Source organism: Psammomys obesus, unplaced genomic scaffold (assembly GCF_907164565.1).
Source record: "Psammomys obesus unplaced genomic scaffold, mPsaObe1.curated_primary_1811, whole genome shotgun sequence".
In the NCBI taxonomy this organism is placed as follows: domain Eukaryota; kingdom Metazoa; phylum Chordata; class Mammalia; order Rodentia; family Muridae; genus Psammomys; species Psammomys obesus.
The window spans coordinates 9,937,007-9,949,786 of NW_026592666.1; the positions used below are offsets into that span (position 1 = coordinate 9,937,007).

The window sequence follows — 12,780 nt, forward strand, 5'->3', positions numbered from 1 at the left end:
GCTCAGAGCATGGGTGTCTGACCTCAGCCCCAGGATCCTGCATACCCCGTCCTCCAGCTTACCTATCACATTCCTCCTACATTCAAGACAGAGACGTCCACTGACCTTCACTAGGGAGTCAAGTCTGCCTGACCTGCAGGTATTTATGTGAAGTATTCCTCCCTGGCCTTGGCTTTGCAGAACACATGGCTGTCTTCTTGGAACATTACCTGGATGATGACCCAGGGGCTGGCTTGGCCGCTGCCCATACCTAGTGCTTTCCTGGGAACACTGGAGTTTTGTTTCTTTTACTTGCAGTGCACTCTTCTGCCACTAGGCGGAGATGATCACCCACCCATTGGTGCCATTGATCTTACTGCTTAAGTTAAATGAAGCCTGAGGAGCTGTAGTTGGATTTAAGTAGTTGGTTTGGAAGCAGTGGCTGGAAGTTGGCAGACAGGATGGTGCAGCCCACAGGCAGAGTCAGGACTTCAGCCAGCAGCTGAGGCACGGTTAGAAAGTAGGCAGCCATCCCTGTGGCTGTGAGCTGTCATGAGGAGCACTAATGAAAACCGCGTCCTCGCCATGACAAGTCCCCAGCAGTCCTCCTGCAGATCCCTGCTAATCTCACACCCCTCACCCACCTTCTTGGCTAAGCTGACAAAGCTCGAAGTGCACAAAGACAGAGAGGCCATGGTGGAGGACATGGCACGAGAAACAACCTGACCAGGCCAGATCTCCACGGGTCAGACTGCACATGTCACGCGCGTCATGTCATGCACCCAGGGGAGGAGGTTTGTCCCTTAGGGTGGGTGTCCAGCCGTGCAGTAGTCATGTGTGCCTCTCCCTGGGTGGGCCTTCATCTCATGCACAAACCCCACACCTTGCTGAGCCATTCTATTGCTGAACCCTGACTTCCTGAAGCATCCTTGCTGCTTTTTTATGGTATCCAGACCCAACCTGTTCTCATCCATGTAGAAGGTCCTGGAATACTTGATGAATGCTTGACTGATAACATCAAAGAATGAAGCAGGGAGCTTGAGCAAAACCGTAGATGCCCACCGTGACACACCTTTTCCCCTTGTGCCGTTGCTCGGTCCATAGCCATAGTGCCGCAAACCCAAGACTTCATTTCCCAGTTCTCCTTGTGACTAAGTCTGGCCAACCAAGTGTGAGCATGTTAGGACTTTCCGAACAGTCCCTTACAAAGGATGAGGTGAGGGACTAGATTGCTGCTTCCGAGCTGAAGAGCACTGGCCGCTCTTTCGGAGGACTCAGGTTGGGGTCCCAGCATCCGCATGGTTGCCCACCACAGTCTGTAACACCAGTCCCAGGGGATCCAGTGCCCTCTTGCCTCTAAGGGTACCAAGCACTCGTGGTGTACACACACAAATGTAGATCAAACATCCATACACCTAAGAGAATTTATTTCTTTAAGGGATGACATAGGGGGCTGAAGAGCGAATTTGTAAGAATGGTAGCTGCACACGCAGGAGGACCCTCATTCAAATCATCCTCACCACAGAGAAAACAACACAGCCATGGGCTCCTGTGCCACAGCTGGGGCAGAGCAGGACAACGGCTCAGTGAGAGACCCTCCCTCAAAGAGGTGGGGCAGAGAGTGATGGAGTGTGCATGCTCAGGTGTTCATCTACACACACACATGTGCGCACACAGCACACGAACACACGTGCTCATGCCAGAGGGGATGAGACGGGCTGCAGATGCAGCTTCACTGTAAAGCCCTGTCCTGGTGCGCTTGAGGCTCTGGGCTCCACCCCTAGCACTGCAAATAGTGAATGAAGGGGACGGAGTGAGCTCTGTGTCCTTCCTTTCTCCTTTGCCTGTGGGACTGCTAACACAAAGGCTTGTTCAGAAGTTGTTTCAAACTATGAGGTAACAGAGACTCAAACCAAGCCTAAGATCATGGAGCAATGAGGGGTCCATGCAGGTGCCATGGAGGCAGGGAAACTATCTGCGAAGAGGTGAGAATGAACACTCAGCCCAGCCTGACGTAGGCTGGATCAGACTTTGGGAGACTGATACCAGGTGGCTTAGTGCTGGGATAGTTAAGCACACTAGAACCTGGGGAAAGGTTTCCAGGCAACAAGCTTTCCCATTCCAAGTTTCCAGGAAAGAACTGTTCCAATCCATGTGCCAATAGAGCTTAAGGTGTGACCACATAGAAACTCCTTACAAAGTGTGTGTGACCGTGAAGACGGAGTCTGCAGGTAAAGGGCCTCGGATCGGGTGTGGTCTCTGATGGAGACAGCAGAGGTCAGCAGGCTAATCTCCCTTCAGGATGGTTCTATTGCCTGGGAGCTGAAGAGAAGGGTCCAGGGAGGGAGCATCCATTTCGTGTGGATGCTGATGATTACAAGTGGGTCCCATCCTTGGGGCTCGGGGGAGGTCTGCCTCCACAGACAGCAGGTTTCCAGGTTGTTAGCAACATGTACTCTTGGCTTTCTCCGGGTGGAGTGCAGGTATTTTATCTTCTCCATTGAGGACATACCCCTGTGTATTCGACATTCCTGGTTTCCCATAGTGATCTGTGATGAAAAGACCTCTGTGGCCCCAGCAGAGCTAAGACCCTGGATCCTGTACCTGAAGGCCATCATGGGTGCCAGGACAGCCCCGTTGGCACTCCTTACTTTGGTAGGGCGATGAAGTACCTGAAAGTCTGGTGACATCTCTGGATTCCTGGCCCAACCTGATGCCACCTGGTGCGTGGAGCCCTGGAGAGATGGGCACAAGGGCTTTCTGGTAGGAAGCCTTGGAGTCTGGTCTCACCATCCTGTCACTGGTGGTGTATGTGCCTAGGTGTGGGTCATCAATCCAGCCTTGTCTTTGCTTATAAAATGATCTCAAAGGCCATTTCCCGGGACATAGTGGTTGTCTGAACCCAACAAAACTGAATATGGAAAGAAAAGTTGCCATACAAAAAAAAAAAAAATCACTCACAGAAAAAAAGTGTGTACCACTTGTATGATTGTCCAACTTGGCTGGGCGGAGACAATATTTGAAGATTCTATCCCCATATTGTGTTCCTCACCTTGCTCACGCCGGGACAAAATGCCTTTCAAGTGTGACTCTGCAGGAGGAAAGATTCACTTGGGCTCAGGTATAGTCCACTATGGTAGGACAGCTGTCTGTTAGCTGCAGGAGCTTGCAGAAATGGCTATGCTAACAGGAAGGAAGGAAGGAAGGAAGGAAGGAAGGAAGGAAGGAAGGAAGGAAGGAAGGAAGGAAGGACTTGAGGAAGGGCAGGGGAGGACTGTAGCCCTCAAACAATACCCTCCCATGACCTTATGTGTGTCAGAACCATAGCTTCCCAAAACATCGCCCCCAGCTGGGGGCCAGGGATCAAGCACACAGGGTGGCCCATATCGCAACCATCACATTTATTCCTGCTGGTTCTAAGACAGCGTCGTTTCTAAACCTCTGCCTTCTTGGACGCCCTCCCTGGTTCATGGGAAGACAGTGGGGTACAGCGGCGGGAAGCAGAAAGGCCAAAGAAGGTGGGTTTCCATCAGCCATCCCGCAAGGAAACTAACACTTGCAGTGCCTCAAACGCTGCTGCAGAGGACTGGTTCAATCCTACACGGGTGAGGCATTGTATACCTTCCCTTTCACCTGCTTCTTCCCAGTGAGACCCTGGGCTGCTGTTCTCCAGCCTCCCTGCCCCACCCCCACAGGGACAGCCCACTGCACACATTCATAAATGGCAGGGAGCAAAGTTTCTCCCTCAAATAACAGCAAGGAAATGAAGGCAGTGATGTCCATTTAACTGTGGACATTCGCCTTGACCGCCACAGCAACACAGCTTCTTTCTGAGCTAGGGGCCAGTCATGTGTGGTGGTTTTTGCACACGTGACTCCGTTTTTAGGCCCTCAACCTATTTTCCTGATGAGTTAATCAGGTTTCAAGGAAGCAAAGCAGCTTACCCAAGGTCTCGTCATTAATAAAATTCCAGCAGAGGCCACTGGTTCCCAAGCTCCATGTACCTTCTGTGGCTTTCTGCTGACCTTTCTGTGTGTGGCATAAAGCCACATTTCACACTACTGCAAAACCAAACTGCACATTAAGGCAGCCACGTTGAGGCCATTGGTTAGACTGAGTTCTCTTCTGCTTGCGTAGAATCATCAAGCGAAGCTTTACAGCGATGGAGCCTGAACCCATTGCATCAGATTGAGACTCTGTCCCAGGAGCTCATCTTGATCATCTGCTACCCAGATGACATGCAGTTGCTTTGCTCGTTAGTTTAACTCACTTTGCACTGCCCTCTCTGAGGCTTTCTAAGTTGCCTGTCTCCCCTCCGTTCTGTGCTGAAATGTGTTTTTGTTGTGGTGTATAGCTGTCTGCTGGGCGGTGCCTGTGTTGATTTTCTTATAAAATGCAGTTGAGGGAAGGAACCAAGCTAAGCATGGCGGTCGGGAGCCCAAGCTTGTCTTCACAAACTGACAGCCCTGGGGACTTGACCCACCTCTCGGCTTCCTCTTATGTCAAACAGGGAACAGTGACGGTAGCAGCTGCCTGGTGGATTGCCTCGAACATGAAATGTGATGTGTGAGGCAGTGCCAGCTGTGCCCGAACTGTGACCCATATTCAAGTCTTAGCTCTGCACGGCAGCTCACACAGGGGCTCTGTGCCCCGAGCTTCCACATCTGTAAAATGTACATACAACAGCATGGCAGCTGTTGTGATGATGGTGAACTGAGTTAACTTGTGCAGTTACATGAGTAACTGGTTCCTTTACACACACACACACACACACACACACACACACACACACACACGACAGCGGACACCAGAGTCCACAGTTTTTCCCCTGCAGCCCTCACACATCTCCTTCTGTTTCCTGCACATCTCTTCCTAGAGCTCTGGGTAGGTGTGCTATTGTGGTGGTTTGAATGACAATGCCCCATAGGCTCATAGGGTGGTGTGGCCTTTTGGAGAAGGTGTGTCCTTGTTGGAGGAAGTCTGTCACTGGGGTGGGCCCAGGCCAGGCCTAGTGCCATTCTCTCTAACAGCTGGTACAGATGTTCAGCTCTCAGCTGCTCTCCAGTACCATGCTTGCCTGCATGCCACCATGCTTCTTGCCATGATGACAGTGGGCTAACTCTCTGAACTGTATGCCAGCCTCCGATTAGATATTTTCTGTATTAAGAGTTGCCATGGTCACGGTGTCCTTCCCAAGCAACAGACATCTTAACATAACACAGTGCCTTCGATTATTAAGACAAATCCCACTTATACCCCCAAACTCAAGCCCAGTGATAGCTGAGGAGACCAAGGAAGTCTAAATACTAGTCATACTAAGGGATTTAAATCTCAAAGCACACTTGAAGTAGAGAAAAGATCACACCAACGTGCTGCACAGAGCTGGTTTAATTTTCAAAGGGAAATGCTGCATTTCAATGGGCAGAATAAGATACTGTTCCCTGCTTCGCAGCAGCAGTTGACGGAAGAGGCAGTCACATCCTGATCCCCAGAGCCTGTGCCTTCTCTTATGAGGAGGAGTGGTAGGATGTGGAGATGGCATCAAATAGACTGTAAAAGCCATCAGAAGCCTCGAAAAGCTGGTATAGTCTTCCCTAGAGCCCACAGCTATGGCCATGCTGCCTAAGGTCGATTCATATCAGTGGACCTGACGCCTGCCTCCTAACGCCCAGAGCAGCAAAGAATAAATTGCTACTTCCAGCCACCGAATTTGCAGCAGCCACCAGAAGCTCATACAGCAGAGTGTAAAGGTTGGATCTGCAACTGGTGGAGCATTGGAGATCCAGTGGTTGGAGACTTGGGGTGTGGCACCGTGTAGATAAGATGTATGTTAAGGTCCCCTTTGCTCCAACTTGCAAAGACTGCTGAAACCACCACTTATGACTAAAGGGCATAAAACTCTTTTCATCTCACAACCTCTTACTGAATAACACAGGAAGGGTTAAGAAAGAAGAAAGACAAGACAAGAATGTGAAGTGTTCTGCCCTTGGCAGGGGCCTGGATTCATAACTTCATCCACAGTTAAGTCTGTTGAGAGTTGGGTGGACATTTTCATAAACTATTTTTCAATACGCTGTCTTTAGAACTATTTTTTTTTTTTAGGTTCAGCAAAACTGAACACAAAGAACAGTGTTCTCACACCCTTTCTGCTCCTGCCCTGTGGTTTTCTGTATTTTCCCCCATAGGCCATTATTTCACCCACCTCTGAGCAGTTACCTCTGCTGTGAAGTTATTGCTTGAACATGCATGAAGAAGAATGAGTCTTGTGACAGGTTTCACAGGGGACAGGCATTTTCTGTGACAAACATGCAACCACAGAGCCTTCCGGCCCACAGCAGGAAGCCCAGGCCTGACTAGGGTATGGTAGGAACTGCACGTGGCTCAGAGACAAGCACCACAGCACCCTTGAACCCTTCTGACGGGATTCTGGCAGGTTGGATATGTAGGCTCCTTAGGACCTCCACTCATGCCACGTATTTTCCTGTTACCTTGGACCGTGTGATGTCACCACGGCTCCTTTTAAGTAACTATACACTTGGTTCTCTCTTTTCTTAGACCTGAGTTTTGATCGTACATCTATTACCATGATTGCCACTACCTGCCTCTAGGCTAGCGACTTCCCTATCCTCCCATGACCGTGGTTCTTAAGGTAGCCATCACAAGATGAGAGCTGTGAGCCCTGTAATCAACAATTTTAATGGAGCCTCTAGCAACCCCAGGACTTTGCCAGCAGCCTTAGGAACCCCTCCATCCAGGCAGCCTTCCTGTGAGGTCACCCCTCAAGCGTCTCTGGCGGCAGTGAAGTCAGAGTTAAACTCCGCAGTTAGCAGCAAAGGCCGTTCGGCTTGGCGCTTCGTGGAGGAACCGCCCTTAGGAAAACTTCCCAAGATAGTAGTTCTCCCACCGCCGTACTTTGTTCATGAAGGCCTTCCACTTGCTCGTGCTGACCTTCTCAATTCCTTTGCTGATCAAGTCGCTGACGAGTATGTACTGGTAGCGGTAGGCGTTGTCGGTGGACTGCAGACAAAACTCTTTTCTGTTGTTGATGATAAACCATTTCACGGAGGACCAGGCTGAGTCCAAAGGGTTCAGGTAATTATAGGGGGACGGCAGAGAGATTAGCTCATGGCCGTAGGACTTGGCCACTCCAGAGGAACACACGATGCTTGTTAGAGGAATGCTTGTTGGAGCATAGGCGTGGGGCTCTCCCTCCTTGTCTGTCTTCAGCTTCATCTCATCTTGCTGCTTTCTGCCTTTAACCACAATGGCACACTTCCCATAGGTCTTCTTTACAACATCACAGAACTCAAAGAAGAGGCTGTCTTCCTGTTTGATACATAGGTCATCTCTTAGGAACATCCGGTACTTCCAGGGCACCCATCCTTGACTGCCACCAGCGTGCAGGAGACACCAGGTTGGAGTGTGCATGTAATAGTCATCATTAAAGTCTTCCCCAGTGACAAGAGTTTCTGGGATCTCAGTTTCCCCAAAATACACAGTCTTATATCCATCATATTGCAGTGTTCTGAGAGTGTTCAGATACTGAAGGCACTGTTTCCTCTTGACGCTGTCAAACTGAGTTCTGATGATGAAGTTTTTCAGAAGACGCTGTGTAAAGTGAGCCATGGGGCTCCCAAGTGGGTCACATTCCCCTGTCTGGGGAGTTCTGGAAGGACTAGGATGGTGACCTCATAAGTGGCTTTCTCCTAGCTGTGCCAGCTTTATCACAGTGTAGCCATAGCTACACCCTAGACTCCAGAGAGGCATGTGCTCAGAAGTCTAACCACTGAAAATGCCACCTAGCCTCAGTTCGGGAACGCATCTCCTCAAGGTGGTCAGGATTCTGGTTCCCTTCCATTTGGCTGTTGGGATGGATATTATTATGTTCATCCATCCATTTCAAAGGTATTTACCCTGCGCATTCTGTGGACCAGACATTGTGCCGTGTGCCAGGGGCAGTCAGGACGTGTTCAGGGAGGCCTGCAATGTGAGTGGTGCGTGCCATTCTGCACCCTGTACACTGTGCCGCCTGCCTGCCTACTCTTCCAGTCAGGCTTGCTTTTCCTGAGCTGAAGGGAAGTTGAGAAAAGGAAGCAGGCTGCATGCCTGTCCCTCGCAGGGACTGCCAGCACTTGAGCCGGTTCAGTACACTGTCAGAACAGCATTTGATTTAAGTTTTTGAGACAAGGTTTTGCTGTGTAACCCTGCGTGACCCACGCTGGCTTCTTCCCCTTGGCAGCCCTCCTGCCTCAGCCCTTTAAGTTCTGGGATTGCAGACATACGCCATCGTGTTCAGTTTTACGCTTGGATAAAGTGATTTACTTCACTTTCTCTCCACCTTTCTAGGTTAATTCCCTTTGTATTTTCTCGTCTTTTAATCAAAGCTAAAGGTGGTTCATTAATGCGCCGAAGTGGGTCCTCCAAATGACAGTGTGGCCAGAATGACTTGTCTGGTCCTTTGCTTCTCTGTGGGGTGAATGGGACTCTCCTCTTCCTTCTCCCCGGGACTCAGGAAAACCCAGACTAGCACCATGGCCCAGTTCGCACGACACGTGTGCTTACCAGACGTCCTCCCTAGACAGCAGCTCCGGCTTGGAATTGTCCTTGGCCATTTTCTCTGGAGACATTTCTTTGGCAGTGTAAGACACTTTTCAGATTAAATTTGACGTAGATGCCAAGTGTGTGACCAGAGCGCTCCGGAGTGGTGGTCCACACTTCCCAGCTTGTTCCTCTCTGGCTGGAGGGACCAGACAGGCGGCAATGACAGTGCAAAGGCTAGTTAGTTCAGTGATGTCATTGTTGAGGCCATCTTCGATTTCTCTTCTGAGAATCATAGATGTGAGAACTTGTTAAAAGTGTGGGAGAGTGTGCATGTGTTTTATGTTTGTACAGATGTGCACATTTTCATATTCTCACATAGAAATGATATTTAGATATCACATAGACTTTATTTAACATGAAATAAAGCAAACACTGAAACACGGTTACTTAGGTACCATGAGAGTGGAGGGAAAGCTCAGTGAACACATTCTGCTCTAGAGATTCATTTAGTTTTGTCAAATGTGGACATTTATATTTAAGTTGCAATTTAAACAACAAAAATAACTAGTACAAAATGATATCTCAATATTATGAACAACATAAATTGATAAACTAAGTTTTTGTTTTTTTATTTTTGTATTGGTTACAAAATCTCACAGACCAAAACAGCCTGGCTGGCACTAGTAGACAGGAAGACAGAGGGGGCAGAAGAGGGACCGGAAGTAAACCCACACTTCCACAACCATCTGACTTTCAATAGTGCTGCCCAAAACACATCGGCAAAAAGGCAGCCCCTCTGGCAAATAGTGCCATGGATACCCACGTGCAGAGAATAAGGTGGCCTTCATTCTCGCCCTGAATAAAAGTCAATCCGTAAGACTTAAGACCTTAACTAAGACCCAAGGGGCTGAATGTTCCACATCTTTATCCACAGGCAGCAGAAGGAAACTGTGTGGCACACTGGGCATAGCTTGAGCATATAAGACTTCAAAGCCCGACCCCACAGTAACACACTTTCTCTAACAAGGCCACACCTCCTAATTATGCCACTCCCTCCCTATGGCCAAGCATTCAAACACATGAGCCTGTGGGGCCAAACCTATTCAAACCACCACAACAGAGTACTTTATAGACAGGTATGAAAGTGCCTGCTATCTTTTATAATTTGTGTACATTAATAGAAAGTAAACACACAAGAGAAATGGATCAGTGATGAAATGAAATAGCCATTCCCATGACAAAAATGGGGGAAATCTTTCCTGATTTCTTTCCTTCATTCCTTCCTTTGTTCCCTTCCTGTTTCATCAGCAAATCTTGAATGTCTCCAGGTTCCAACCAGCTAGTAAATCATGGAAGGACCATAGGGTCCACCTTCAAGGGTGGCAGCATCTTGTAGGGAAAGTCCACAGAGTTCTGTCAGAAGGGACAGGCCTCAGAAGTGGGGAAGCTCCAGAAGTAGGCAGCTGCAGGGAGGCTGCTGGGACCATCGCTTCCTGAGGAGGAATGGAGCGGGTTCCAGCATGAGAACCCAGGAAGGCAGACCCATTAGGAGGGGTTTATATTTCAGCAGAGACAAAGCTCCAGGATTTGAAGAAGAGGCTGGCATGTCCAAAGACCTGTGGCTTGAGCACATTTCGTTTCCTGCACTTTTGTGAGGTCATCAGCACACTCCCTATGATCGTCTTCCACCTTCCCATGGTGACATCTGGTTCGCTTGGACTGTCTCCAGCCTCTGACCCCATACTGCTTCCATGTTTAAAGGCCCACTTCTCCAAAGTGTGCTGGGGTTGAGACTCCTCTCTGTTGCTGAACTCTGTATCCTAGTAGCCCCACACAGCGACAGTCTCTTCCCTGAATAGAATCTAACATTAAATTGTTTTTGAACAATTTAAGAACTAAAGAACTGTGCTCTGCTTCTTTCTTGGACTCTGGGGACTGTCTGGCTGATAGTTCTATGGCACTGCAGACTCTCTGGGGATGGGTGGGCTAAAGCGAGGCTCAAAGCGGTGAGTGCAAAGCAGCAAGAGTGGTTGGGGGCAGACTGACTGGTGGCTGCCTGTGTGAATGCGTGTTTATAGTGAAGTCACAGCTCAAGGGCCAGCACGTGCTCACAGTGAAGTCACTAAGCCTCCCTGCACGTGTGCTGTCCGCACACATCCACGTGGTCTGTCCATGGACACAGCATGAGAGAACTCCCTGGTGGCTCAGGTCTCCCAGAGCTAGAAGCAGATGTAAAGTGTTTCATAAAAGCCCTGTCAAAGCTTGGTGCCACCCTGTAGGGCCACTGGGAAGGGAGGAGCTTTTAGGAGGTGGGCTATCAGTTAGGTGACTGGGGACAGTGTGCATGCTCTCTGGCGCTGTCCCTCTGTGTCTATGCATCTTCCCTCCTTTTTTCCCTTCCTCCCTCCCTCCCTGCTTGTTTGGGCAGCCCCCTCCACCACACTTTCCTACCTGTGCTGTCAGTCTTCCACATCTATATGGATGGCAGAGGACAGAAGGGGCCAAACCACACACAGCTGAAACATCACCCTTGGAAATGCTCGTGGTCTTTGCTACCACTCGATATTAACAGATTTTAATCTTTACCAACTCAGTGGGCATGTTAACATTTCATTGTGAGTGCATCTGACATAGAAAGGAGACCAGGAATTTGATATAAAATGCCTTTGATGATACCTTAGAGCAAGAATGGGGCAGCGGGGTTGAGGTAAGCCAGCCAAGGGGGGAACCGCTGGGAACCTAGAGCTTTGGCTGAAACTCGCTGAGAGCTCAGGGTAGTTAGAAACTAGTCATACAAATCACAAGGGAGTCCAAACCACCCCGGGGTCCCCAGGCCTCTGTCACCATAAACAGATGCGCACTGTTGCTAGCACGATTTAAATAGAATCACACTGGGCTCAGGGCAGTGAGGTCATCCTTGGGCTGCTCAGGTCCAAGCCTCTGTGGCCTGCTGCCCAAGCACTGGAGTTTGCTGGAATGAGACTCTCCAAGCAAGCTCCAGCTCCAGGCACCGAAGCCCCCGCACGGCACCCTCAGGGGACACCTGTGACCCGGAGGCTCTTCTGATCCCAGGTGGGAGGAAACCCCTGCCTGTGGACACCTCTGGCTCCCTCATGGCATTATTCTGTCCCTAGGGAGTCTGGCTTTCTCCTGTGTAAACCAGGGCAGGAAACAAGTCCTGAGGACAAATCCAACTTATAACTCAGTAGACAGGCCTGCCCCTTCCCCGGCCTGTGTGTGTGTGTGTGTGTGTGTGTGTGTGTGTGTGTGTGTGTGTGTGTGTGCACTCGCGCCTGTCTGTCTACTGGATCTTTCCATTCTCCCCAAATGTGCTCCTGGGGTGATATTTCCAATGAGAAGAGGGCCTGGCATGTAAGATCACCCTGAAGGCCTGGCTGCTGGTGCCTGGAAACAATGTTTTTGAGCACATTAGTACTGGGGGTGGCTCTGGCCCCTTTATCTGTCATCTATTACTCAATTCCTATGTCCATGTTATTGAAACAAACACCATCACCGTGTTTACAAAGCAAACAGGGAGAGACCAAAGGCCCTCCCCTTTCTCTTTGAAACCGAGACAACTCCTCAGTTGCTTCTTTTTCTACGGATGATATTCTTTTTAAAAAGAAATCCTAAAAAAACAAAACAAAAAAAAACAAACAAACAAATGGAAAGCCAATTAGTTTAAAAAGTGGACTTTCTAGAACTGAGGATTGTTGGCATGACCAAGGAGCATCTTTCCCCTTAGGACCTTTCTCCAAATGTTACACAAAGAGTGGGGAACAGGACATCTCCCCAGATGTTACACAGTTCGGGAGCTGGACCTAGCTTTCAAGGACAGGCCTAGAATAGAGTCCTTTGCAAGAAATTGATTGTGTCAGTGACTGGAAGGGATTGTGGAAGGGCCCACTGTGAGCAGCGCCATCCCTAAACAGGCGGGGCCTGGGCTGTGTCAGAAAGCTATATGAGCATGAGCCAGGAAGCAGCATTCCCCCGTGGTCTCCACTTCGGTTCCCTCTTGAGTTTCTACCCTGGCTTTCTCTGGACTATGGCCTGGAAGCGTGAGTGAGACAGATCCTCTTCTTCCTGAAGCTGTGTCGGTCGTGGTGCTTATCACAACTGAGCGCAAACTAGGACAGACGTAGCAGAAACATCACAGAGCTGCAGAATCTGTCAGGCGTGGCCCTAACACTGGCGCTGTGTGACAGTGTACAATCTCTTAGCTTCTCTGGGCCTCAGTGTCCTTGAACCTCCTCTGTAGAG

General features: G+C 49.6%; 1 protein-coding gene across 1 annotated transcript; it reads right to left on the reverse strand.

Moving 5' to 3' along the window:
• Nucleotides 1-6,849: 6,849 nt before the first annotated feature.
• Nucleotides 6,850-7,605, reverse strand: CUNH21orf140 (chromosome unknown C21orf140 homolog). Its single transcript, XM_055614989.1, has one exon. The coding sequence runs from the start codon at nucleotides 7,603-7,605 to the stop codon at nucleotides 6,850-6,852; it is 756 nt and encodes a 251-aa protein (XP_055470964.1).
• Nucleotides 7,606-12,780: the final 5,175 nt, after the last annotated feature.